Source organism: Ochotona princeps, chromosome 17, assembly GCF_030435755.1.
Source record: "Ochotona princeps isolate mOchPri1 chromosome 17, mOchPri1.hap1, whole genome shotgun sequence".
Classification (NCBI taxonomy): domain Eukaryota; kingdom Metazoa; phylum Chordata; class Mammalia; order Lagomorpha; family Ochotonidae; genus Ochotona; species Ochotona princeps.
The window spans coordinates 39,513,785-39,526,140 of NC_080848.1; the positions used below are offsets into that span (position 1 = coordinate 39,513,785).

At 46.5% G+C, this 12,356-nt stretch overlaps 1 protein-coding gene across 1 annotated transcript; it reads right to left on the minus strand.

Annotated features, from left to right (window-relative positions):
• Positions 1-1,881: 1,881 nt before the first annotated feature.
• LOC101530805 (olfactory receptor 1A1-like) lies at positions 1,882-2,820 on the minus strand. Its single transcript, XM_004594049.2, has one exon. It carries the CDS (start codon positions 2,818-2,820, stop codon positions 1,882-1,884), a length of 939 nt encoding a protein of 312 aa, XP_004594106.2.
• Positions 2,821-12,356: the final 9,536 nt, after the last annotated feature.

Sequence of the window (12,356 nt, forward strand, 5' to 3'; positions counted from 1 at the left end):
GAAATCAGTGGAGGATGGCCCAAAGATTGGGACCCTGCACCCTTGTGAGAGACCCAGAAGAGCTTCTGGCTCCTGCCTACCGAAAAGCTTATCCCAGTGGCTATTGGGGGGTGACCCAGGGGACAAAAGACAATGCTCTCTGTCTGTATTTCTCTCTGTAAATCTGATTTCCCAAAAACTAACCAACTAAATAAATCTTTAAAAAGGAGGCTCCAGAAACTGACCAATTTTGCTCTCACTTCCAGCAGCCTGCTAATGCGCACCCTGGAGGATCATGGTGATGGTCACCCATGTGGGAGGAGACTACATTTGAGCCTTCAGATCTGGACTTTGCTGTGGTGAACTTTGAGGACAAATCAGGAACAGCAGTTTTCTCTCTGACCCTGAAATCAGTAAATAAGTAAACAAAGAAGAGCCGCATCACAGGGCTTCTAGATGCCCCTGCTGTCACTCTCAGGGTGATGGGGAGGTGGGCGTTCTTGTTGCCGCTTTAGATTTCATCTAGTGATTTATTTGCAAGCCGGAGTGACCATGGAACAAGAGGGGAGAGATAGACAAAGAGACAAGTGAAAGTTAATACCCCAGATATGGGATACAGCTCATCAGGGGTGACTGAAGTCAGGTGCCAGGAACTCAGTTACATCTGCCCTTGGGGCAAGAGCCCAATGCCATAAGCCCTAACTGCTACCCCTAGTGCCTGAGCCTCAAAGCTCTGGAGTTGGGAGCTGGAACCAACCATGGGGCAAGACTCAAGATGAGCTGTCATCTTTGTTTCAAGCAGGCTTTCTGGAGCATCTGTTGGTCAACGAGTCCATCTGTCTCTAGCAAGCTAATGTATCAACACTCCCAGACTCACCACCTAACCTAAAAACAGGGGCTGTAGCCATACCCTGCATCGAGCTAATGATAGCCCCTTTGTGCCAATACTCTGATTATATGTCCTCTTGACTTAACTCTCATCCTGACTTCTGTGATCATCAACCCTTGTTTATGTTTTTAAAATATAAATGCATTTGAGGTGGTAGAGGGGGAGAGACAGAGCCCTCCCATCTAATAGTTACTCTCCCAATTCCCTTATGGTCTGGGATTCGGCAAGGACTGCAGGTGGCAGAGACCCAGTTAACTTGAGCCATCACCATTGCCTCTGCAGGTTTACACTGTCAGGAAGTTGAAGTTCGAAGGCAGAACAGAGAATCAATCCAGGCTATCTGATATGGGTGTGGGTGTCTTCACCAACAGGCTTAGCACACACTGTTTTATTTTACTGCACCTTAAAGACATTTTTTGGTGCCACATATTTAGATATATTCCCCAGAATATATCTGGTTGTTGTTTTTTTTTTTTGTGAGTCTTAGTAAGTTGTTTTAGTCTAGTGATCACTTTGTAAAAGATTTATATATATTTATTGCAAATCAGATATACAGAGAGGAGGAGAAACAGAGAGGAAGATCTTCTGTCCGTTGATTCACTCCCCAAGTGACTGCAATAGCTGGAGCTGCACTAATCCGAAACAAGGGGCCAGGGTTTTCTTCTGGATGTGACATGTGGGTGCAGAGTTCCAATGCATTGGGTCATCATCAACTGCCTTCCCAGGTCACAAGCAGGGAGCTGGATGGGAAGTAGGGCTGCCGGGATTAGAACCAGTGCCCATAACGGATCCTAGCGTATTCAAGGCAAGGACCTTAGCCATTAGGCCACAGTGCACAGCTAAATGATCATCTTAATGAGATGCCTCATCAAACTCTTACAAGTTTTCTGAGAAAATGAATTTGAGCCTGGCATGGTCAAAGGCAGCAGCATCTGGCAGAAGGTTGAGGTTGGAGCAGGAGTCCTCCAACAGGTGCCTGCTGAGAACAGTTGCAGGGTCACGTGTGTGTGATCTCATAGTGGCTGTGCCGAGGTTCTCTTCCTGACGAGCTTTCCCAGAGCAGCCTTCATGTCCCGGTTCCTCAGACTGTAGATGAAAGGATTTAGCATTGGGGTCACTGCCATGTACATCACAGTGATCACTGCGTGTTTCAGGCTGTAAGTGGTCAGGGGGCGGAAATACATGCCCATGACTGTCCCGTAGTATAGAGAGACGACTGTGAGGTGGGATCCGCAGGTGGAGAAGGCTTTCAGTACACCTTTCGTGGAAGGAACCCGTAAGACTGTGGAAAAGACTCGAATGTAGGAGACAATGATGCATAGCAACGGTACACAGAAAACACAAACCCCTAGATACATCATCTTTACGTTAAAGGTGGTGTCAGAGCAGGAAAGCTTGAGCAAAGGAACAATGTCACAGTAGAAGTTGGCCACTTCCCTGTTGCCGCAGAAGGACAGATGTGCTGTGAGCAGAGTGTGGGGGAGAGCGTTGGTGTTTCCAACCACCCAAGACCCAGCAACAAGCAGGACACAAGAGCACGGGCTCATAATTGTTGTGTAATGAAGTGGGCGGCTGATGGCTACAGCCCTGTCATAGGCCATCGCAGCCAAGATGTAGCTGTCAGTGTTACTCACGGCAATCATGAAATACATCTGTGTTAGGCATCCTGCAAAGGAGATGGCTTTGCTCCCCAGGAGATGGTTGGCCAACATCTTAGGGATGGTCACAGAGGAGAAAAAGATGTCAACAAGGGAGAGGTTGGCAAGCAGAAAGTACATGGGGTTGTGCAGGCGCGTGTCGGAGTGAATGGCCAGGATGATGAGTGTGTTTCCAATCAATGTGATGGGGTAAATGAGGAGGAAGAGGATGAAGAAGATGTCTTCCTGTTCCTGCTGACCAGTGATTCCCAGGAGGATGAAATCCAGGGTAGAGGACTGGTTTTCTTCCCTCATGGTTCCTAAAGCATGAAAGCAGAATAGATCATTATTGTTTTTCTTGTCTTCCACACCCACCACCATGTTAGCTCAAGTGATCAGCCAGTGATCGGCCAGATCACATCTGAGCATATCAAATGCAGAGGTCTTCAATGCTTGTGAGTCAACAAGACAGTGGTTCACCCCGGGATCGTCTTGTCTAAGAAGTGAGCCATCTGTGAGTCAGAGGTGCCCATGCTCCCCAATCAGCACACACACACCCTTCATGTAGGATTTAACCGTTAACAAATGGCTAAACCCCACATTCCATGGTCTAGATGTGAGTTAGGCCTCTTGACGATGTCATAACTATGTGTCAAATACATTTTCCATCCATTGACTGACTCATTGAGTTAGACAAAGTCTCCACTCTTAGAAGGAGAAGGCAGAATCACACACAGGCTGAGGAAAGGAGAGCATGTTGGGGTCTTTGACAAAGTAGTTGCACCTAAAGGTTCTGTGAGCAGAAGGTCCAGCCAAGAGATTTGGAGGAGTTGTATTGGCTACAGTGCTCCCATAGGTAACAAACGTACACAGTCATAGTGGGTGTGGGGTCACAAGATAGAAAGCCTGTGACCCTGGTTGTCTACACGCAGGAGAGCCACCTACCTTCAAAACCAGCTACATGGCCTTCTGTATAGAGAGTCATGATCTTTCATTCTGAATAAGAACCCTTTGACATCTTGTGGTGCATTGGTAACACTAGTTCAGGACACCGTGCACAACGCATTAATTTTCTAAAGAAACTTGCATCTAGAAATCAATGGAATGCATACTTCTTGCAATCACCAGTTCTCAGGGTCTCTCATAGCACATGTATGAGTTGTAAAGTGTCCTGGATGATGTAGGTCTAATTCTCCTGTCTTACAGGGTTCATTGTCATTGTTGATAAAGAAGTTGGTCTTTTAGTTGAGATGCTTTTATTTATTCACCCAGAGCCACACTGCTTCAGGTATTCAGGGGTTCAGTAACCTGGGATGAAGTTTCCAGGTGCTAGGGTGAGCTCATTTGGAGGATGTGCAGGGTTTTGGATTCTGAGCTGCTGGCTGCATGGCTGACTGATGTCAGTGGGTCCCAGTGACCCTGTGGAAGCCATACAGAAGTGCAGAAGTAGGAAAAGCTCCATTGAGACGTGTGATCTAACACACAGGAGTGAGAAGAGAATAACTCGGTGTGAGAAACAAGAAAGGAAGCTCGGGGAGAGTTGTAAGCTGTGCTCAGGCTGTGGTGGCTCCTTGAGATCCAAAGCAGGAATGAGGGAGATCCTGAGGTGTGGGGTGTTGATGCCCTCTTGGTAACCTCTTCACGCAACGGGGAGAATAATGCAGATTTTGTGTATGATGTGTGAAATAGTATCAGCAACTTTCATTGTAAGAATGAGAAGGAAGAGAATGAAAGGGTAGAATTCACAGGAAAAGATGTACCACGGAAATCCAAGGGAAATGCTAGATCAGCCAAGAGGTCTCAGCACTATCTTTGCCGCAAATCACATTTTTAAAAGTCAGCACTATTCTATATATCATTAATATCATTACCAATGTAATGCAATGATCAACTCCTCATCCAAAATAGCTGTGACAAGAATAAAGAATGCAGGCATAATTCTAACAAAAGACGTTCCAATTGGTTTCAGAATTTAGACGTTTGTTTATAGCAATGTTGTGTAATGCTAATGGAAAGTCTCAATGCTGTAAAAATATTCTCTTCTAAAGTGTTTCCAAACTCCACGTAATCTCAATAGAAATATTAGAGGTTTCTTTGAAACATGGAATTAGCAAACTGTGTAAGAACTCATTTAGGATAATGAATAGGCAAAAAGAATTAGGACTTTTTGAGGAAGGAAAATGGGGCAGAAGGAATTGTCCCATCATATATCAGGTGTTTTTTATTAATTTTTTTCATTGATTACATTGTATTATGTGATACAGTTTCGTTGGAACTGGGAATCACCCCACCCGTCCCCCCTGTGGAATATTCCACCTTGTTGCATATCCACTGATCAAGTACTCTTTGCAAGCATAAACTAAACATAGAGTCCAACATCTTATAGTCCAGTCTAGTTCCTCAGCTTCTTGGGGAGACCCTGTCCGGCCCGAGGGCAGAACCATCAGATTATCAACCCGATCAATTAAAGGCTCCAACGTACCCTCAGCGACAATTAACTTCGTTGTGTAATTAATAAACTCAGACACTGGAGTGCTGCTTTGCAGAGTGACCACTGACCAACCCTCCTAGCAACATTGTCACTGGCTGCCTTGTCTGTCACTGCTTTCACTTCCCTTCAGGGTGGGCCAGATCAAACAGAGAGTTCACCCACACAGGAAACTGGAATTCATGTTGCTCCTCTCCATCTGGGACTCTCAACACTCGACAGATCTCCCTCTGTCCATTTCCATAGTGTCTGTCCGTGTGCTGGCGCTTGCACGTTATGCAAAAATGCTGTCCAGGAGACAGGCTGCTACCTGCCTCTCACTAAGAAACCCAAACAATGAGGGAGAACCTGCTCATTCTCTTCCAGTCCGTGGCTTCCTGACCTCGTCCTCTAGTTTGCTCTGCTTTCCCCCAGATGTGGCAGAAGATTGGTGTGGATGCAATATGCTCTCCTCATCCCTTCCTTCTGCCTTCTCTATCACCCTCCTCAGCTGCCTTGTCTCACTTCACCCTCTACCTGGACACCAGCTCTTTCCCATGAACTGACAAGCATTCAGTAACTGATCGTCACTCTACAAACTTTCCTCCAGTGTGGCACCTTCCCAGCAACACTGTCTCTCATCTCTGCTCTTCTCGGCACCAGTCTTGCTGAAAAAGATATCTGTCTACTGTACCAAAAATGATTTCAAACTGTGCAAATGTGATTATGCCTATTATTTTTAAATGATGCATTTCCAAAGAAGATAGAGCAGAGATTGACGCAGTAATCTCATGGAGTCTGGGAGTGGATGGTTATTGCACTACGACAATGTGCCTGCATGAACCTCTATGCTCACAGCACATGTCACACACCCTAGAGGACATTAGGAGGTAGAGCTGAGGACTGAGTTAGCCTGAGCAGAATTACTCCCTTCTGGTCCTGTGTGCATGCACAGGATTCCACACAAAGCATGCACAGAGGGGAGGTTCTCTCTCTCTCTCGCTCTCTCTGTCTCTTGCTCTGCCTCTGTCTGTATTTGTTCATCAGATTCTGAGATGTTAGATTCTGCAGGCCGACCAATGAGAACATCCTCATTCTCCCACCACCCCTCTATGTGACTCTCAGCAGTTCCTGGCACCTGCTAAGTGACATCTGATAAGACAGCTTAGTACTTCTACTTACCTGGAGGTCCAGGGTGAGGATGCTGATTGCTGTGGCTGTTGCCAAGACTCCTTCAGGGTGTGCAGTGCCACCTGTGGAACCAGCTCAGTGCTGCCAAGAGAGCTCTGTGTCCTGTGGTCTTCATGCCTGTCCCACAGCTGTGAAGTGTGTAGCCTGTTAGCTGTGCTCACGTTCACCAGGGGCACAGCTGTGCTGGAGAGAAGGTTCCTGATCCTTTGCTGCTGAGGTGGAGAAGGCAGGGCTGGACTGTCTTAGCAAGAGGAATCCCGAGTTTAGGAGCCTCGGAGCAGAAGCTGTCCAGGAAAATCTGTGGCGGGTAGGAGCCAAGGACAAGGCGTCCAGTGTGCTTGCTCTTGAAGGATGTGAGTGAGTGTTGGCCGTATGCACGCAGGGAGCAGAGCTCAGGTTATACCGTGTGCTGAGACAGTGCACTGTCAGGGCTGCGTGTGTCCAAAGCCAGAGTAAACGTTGGTGCTCCTGTCTCCTCAGCAGTGCCCTGTGAGAGCCGGCAGCTTTGGGGAGATCTCTTTCCCAGAGGGAAGGATGGGCGAGAAGCTTCTAGAGAGTGTCTCCAGGGCCTTTGCTCGGGGCCAGCCTGATCCATTCTCTCAGTTGGGACATGGCTCCTTCCTCCCTGCTGCTTGGCACCAATTCAGAGCCAACCCTGGGGACGTAGCAGGACGTGTGTACACTCGAGTGCCAGGAGCTTCTTGCAGACTGAGCTCCAGCGTGGTTGATGTGACATGTGTGTTTGACCTGAGGAGGGCTTGGACACATGCTCCATGTTTAAAAGTATATACCGGGCCTGGAGGCGTGGCCTAGCGGCTAAAGTCCTCGCCTTGAAGGCCACGGGATCCCATGTGGGCGCCGTTTCTAATCCTGGCAGCTCCACTTCCCATCCAGCTCCCTGCTTGTGGCCTGGGAAAGCAGTTGAGGACGGCCTAATGCATTGGGACACTGCACCCGCGTGGGAGACCTGGAAGAGGTTCCTGGTTCCCGGCTTCGGATCGGCGGGTACCGGCCGTTGCGGCTCACTTGGGGAGTGAAACATCGGATGGAAGATCTTCCTCTCTGTATATCTGAGTTTGTAATAAAATAAATAAATCTTTAAAAAAAAAAGTAGATACCAAGTACTGTGACATCCTTTAATGTATCAATCACATAGGAGGTCTCGAATGAATTGCTTTGGGTTCTTAGAGGTCTAAGGCCATCACATTTGTGTAACCTGCTTTATGTGTGTGTTGCTTTTATCTTTTTCCTCTGTTATTGAGCATTTTTAAATTTTATATGTGGGCCTGGTGCTGTAGCCTTGGCTAAAGTCTGTACCTTGTATGCAGTGGGATCATGTTTGGGTGTTGATTTCTATCCTGACTGCTCCACTTCCCATCCAGCTCCCTGCTTGTGGCCTGGGAAAGCCATTTAGGACAACCCGAAGCCTTGTGACCCTGTAGCCACGTGGAAGACCCAGAAGAATCTCCTGGTTCCTGACTTTGGATCAACTCATCTCTGGCCATTGCAGCCACGTGGGGAATGAACCTGCCAATGGAAGATCTTCCTCTCTGTCTCTCTTTCCCTCTGAACATCTGCATTTTCAATAAAAATAAATAAATCAATAAATTTGATATGGTAAAGTCTAATTATTACTTTACATAAGCACACATATCCATGCATGATTATAGGCATATGATATTCATTTCCTGTCCTTATTCATTATGTCTTTCCATAAGAACCTTTTTCTCATCCGAGAAAAACCAATCTTTTGAAACAATACTTATCACAATTTCTAACTATATTCCATTCGTTTTACATACGTGGTATAATTCAGCAAAGGCAATATTTATAATTATATGCCAAGTACTATGACATTCCCATATTTTAATACCCTCTTTTTGTCTATTAGCTCCAATATGTAAGAGATAACATGTGTTGTTTGTTTTTCTGAGTCTGTCTTATCTCCTCAGCTCCATCCATTTTGTCATGTATGTAATTTTTTAAAGACTTTTATTGGGCTAAGTCTACTGTGTCTACACTCATTTGTAAAAGTTCTCTAAAACTGTGCAACGATGTGGTGTTTATCCCATGTTTTCTTTGCAGCTGTTCGTTTCCTTCTGCCTGAATATCTTCTAGAAACAAGAAGGACCTATGTAATACACTCTGTGAATGAGGGAGCGGCAGCATTGTCTGAAATAATTAGATGAAAAACCTCGACCCAAATAAGGATGGAGGCAAAAACATTTCCAGAGTCTTCTCTTGCACATTTTGAAGGTGTAAATAAAAAGCAGGGTACAGAGAAATTTAGATGGAAATGAAGTTGACCCAGAAACAATAGACAAATTAAGAAGAAACAAAAAATTATGCTTCAAGCTGATAACTTAGGTGACATTGACATTTCAGAAAATAAATTACTATCACGACAGAGTTCAAAATCCTTCTGAACTGAAGATTGAAAAATTCCCAACAACTTAAAACTACAGAGAAATGTTGGCATGAGCTTGGCGCTCTGGTTCCAAAATAATAGTAATTTCACAGAAAGAAACCAGTCCAGGGGAATAAATGGTTAGAACTAAAGAAATAATAATATTGAGAATAAACAAATGAATCATACTTTGAAAGCCCCACGTCATACCCTGGTGGTTATTAATGAAAACACCTGGTTGCAGGGGCTGCAGGGAGGAACGTTATAACATAGCAAGCTAGTTCTTCATTTGCAACACCATCACCACATATGGGCTTAATTTCTAATCCGAGCCAATGGCCTGAGACAGTCCCTGCACCTACATGGGAGACCCAGAAGAAGCTCCTGGCTCCTAGCTTTGGATCAGGTTAGCTCTGGCCATTATGACCATTTGGGGAGTGAACTAACAGATAGCAGGTCACTCTGTCTTTCCTGCTTTCTCTAATTCTGATTTTCAAGCAAAAGAAATAAGTCTTAAAAGAGAACACTTCTGGATGTCTCTAATTGATAGTTCTGATTTTTAGTGATCGGGATAATATTTTACAATTTTTTTCAATGCCAAAGAATAACAGAATGCCTTTAAACATTCAAATTAGCATCAGAATTCTGAAAATACCAATGCTAGGAAACCCTGTAGATGATCATCTAAAACTCTGGGCCCCATGTCATGGCTCAATTGGCCAAAATCTCCCCTTTACACACTCCAGGATCCTATATGGGCACCGGTTCATTCTGGGCTGGCCCACCCTCCATCCATCTCCCTGCTTGTGGCCCGGGAGAGTGGAGGATGGCCCAAAGCTTTGGGACCCTGTACCCGTGTGAGACCTGGAAGAAGCTCCTGCCTCCTGGCTTCTAATTGGTTCACTTCTGGCTGTTGCAGCCACTTGGGGGAGGGAACCAGAGGATGTAAGATCTTTCTCTCTGTCTCTCCTCTCTGTAAATATGCCTTTCCAATAAAAATAAGTAAAATTTAAAAAGAATAAAACTACAACTTCACATACTATTCTTAATTGGATTACTTTTTAATACATATTTGCAAAATTAGGTGAAAATACTGATGATAATTCAAGGCACATATTCTTGGTGCAAATTTAAATATTATGAATATTCTATAATTTACCGTATCCAATTTCACAATGTGAAGACTGGAAAGGAACACAGGAGAAGCACTGCAAATGAATCTTATTGACTTCTTTGAATGTGGGAGAGAGAAAATGCATCCTGGCACTGGTTTACTCCCCTAAAAGCCAGGACTAGGGATGGGCACTGTGACGTGGGCCAGGAATGCCCCAGGAGTTAAGCTTTGTCTCTCACAGTTCTTCCTACTACACCACTTCCTAGCTTCCTAGCTTCGGACTACTTGGAAAGCATGATGTACACGGGGGTGGGGTGGGGTGGGGAGGGTGTGTAATGACATCTCTTGACCATGATTACTGTAATGTTGGCCAAACACTGCTTTTTATATTTTTTTTCTGATTCCATCTCGCCTTCAACATGTTTTAGCTGAACTGCTAATTCCTTTACTCGTTCATTCCTCTCAGGGCAGCACCTAGTCTGACTTTGTTCCTTTAGCTGTATCCAGTGCTCCCAGTGTTCCCAGGCAGCCTTCCAGCCCAATGTTCTGTCTTTGGCATCTTTTCTTCAGTCTCTTGTTTTGCTCTCAGTCCTTTCCCCAGTTCCCAACCAGGCTTAGAGCGATCATCTCATTAAGACACTGAGGGAAAAAAATCCCTTCACATATGAAATCCACATAACAGAATAAGATCAGCAGAGTCCTTTGGTGGTTTGAGGGGGGATGGGGAGGGCTCTCTAATTCAGTCCGAGACACAGGGAGCTCATGATTTTTCTTGGGGGGAGTCCAACCCTGCTGGATGATGTCCTTTGCAAGAAGCTGCTCCTGAGAGTGGATGGAGCATGGTCCAATTACTGAGCCCCAGCTTCCCACAGGATGCCTGCGAGAGCACGTGGGTGCTCCCGGGAGATTAGTACACAGCCTGAGTCCTCTTGTACATCTGGGGTCGGGGGACTTAGGCATTTGGCCAGGTGTCCTGATGTCAGCGGACAGCAGTCCTATATCCACTGTGCTGTTGCAGGGGCTGGGAGAGCCCACTGGCTGTAGGCGGGGTGGGCAGGCCACATCTGTTGTCCTACTTTTGGCTCCAGCAAGGGCAGCCTCTGAGGTTCTGGGCAGGTTTTCATCAAATGGTGCGGAAGACCAAAGAAGAGGCAACAGGTGATGATGGTCGTGGCATGTAGATGCAGTAAGGTGAGTCTTAGGGTGGGTGGGATTCTTGCCAACCCTGAGGGACCCATGCTCAAGACAGGAGGCACAGACCACGCACAGCCAAGGTGCAGGATGAGGAGTACATGCTAAGGTGAGTCAGCATTGCTCTCTGGTTCTGAAGGGGTCTGAATCAGGCAGAGAACAAACTTTTAGTGAAGTCCTGCCACTTGCAGTGCTTGGGAGGAAAAACTGCAAGTTTCAAAGTCCTTCTAGGGCAAGCCTTTGGCTCAGAGGATAAGGGATCTCTTGAGATGCCTGCAGCCCATAGAGTGTTGGCTTTGCCTCTGACCCCAGCATCCTGCTCATGCCCATCCTGGGAGGCAGCACGCCCTTGTCCCTCAGATCCCCCACGGGAGACAAGGATGAAGCTCCTGGCTCCTGGCTTCCATCGAGCCCAGTCCTGGCTGTTGCTGATATTTGTGGGTTTGGGGTTAACTAACAGATGGAGGATCTTCTTGTCTCTTTCTCCTCCTCTCTGCCATTCAAACAAATAAACAGACAAGTAAATACATTTTTAAAGATTTCAGAAGTAGTTCCAACTGAAAGACAAGATATTCAAGGAAGTCTAGTGAATCACCAAATGTTTTCAGAGACGAGCAGAGAGAGAACAGGTGATGCAGAAAGTAGATGGGGGCGTCCTGGCCAGCTGGGGTGGACAGAGAAGGAAGGCATAGCACACCAGCATGGCTGGAGGGATGCAGTCTGGTACCCCTGCTGGAGGTCTGCCTGGTGGCAGGACTCATCAGCTGCTCTCCCCTCGGAGGAGGTCCCAGGGGAAAGCCTGAGTGGCTGTGGATTTCATCTTCTCTCCTTGGAAGGGACAACTCAGAAACACGGGCACTCAATGAAGGGATCATGGCATTGAATGGGAATTGGCTTCTCTCCTCACAATTCCTTCCTTGGTGCGGGTGTTTTCCTGTAGGCATCACAGGGGTCAGCAGGAATGGAGGAAGCCCACTGACCTGGGTCAGAGCATGCTTGGGGTCGGCCCTTGGCACCTCACTGGAGACCATCCAGGGATCTTCCCCACCCACCCGGCCCAACCCAATTGTGAAGTCAGTAAAACTGCTTTTTCCTTCATTTGCTCCCATGTGTCTCTGTTTTCTGGCGATAAAATGCAGATATCAGATGCCGCATCCTATGATGTTCCTACCAGCAGCTCCTCAGGCCTGGGCTGTTTATGGAGCCTCCATTTTTCTTTTTTTAAAGATGTATTTATTTTAATTGGAAAGGCATATTTACAGAGAGGAGAAGAGACAGAGAGAAAGATCTTCCCTCTGTTGGTTCACTCCCCAAGTGATCACAATGGCCGGAGATAATCCGATCCAAAGCCAGGAGCCAGGAGCCTCTTCCAGGTCTCCCATGTAGGTGCAGGGTCCCAAGGCTTTGGGCTGTCCTCAACTGCTTTCTCAGGCCACAAGCAGGGGGCTGGATGGGAAGTGGAGCAACCGAGACACAAACTG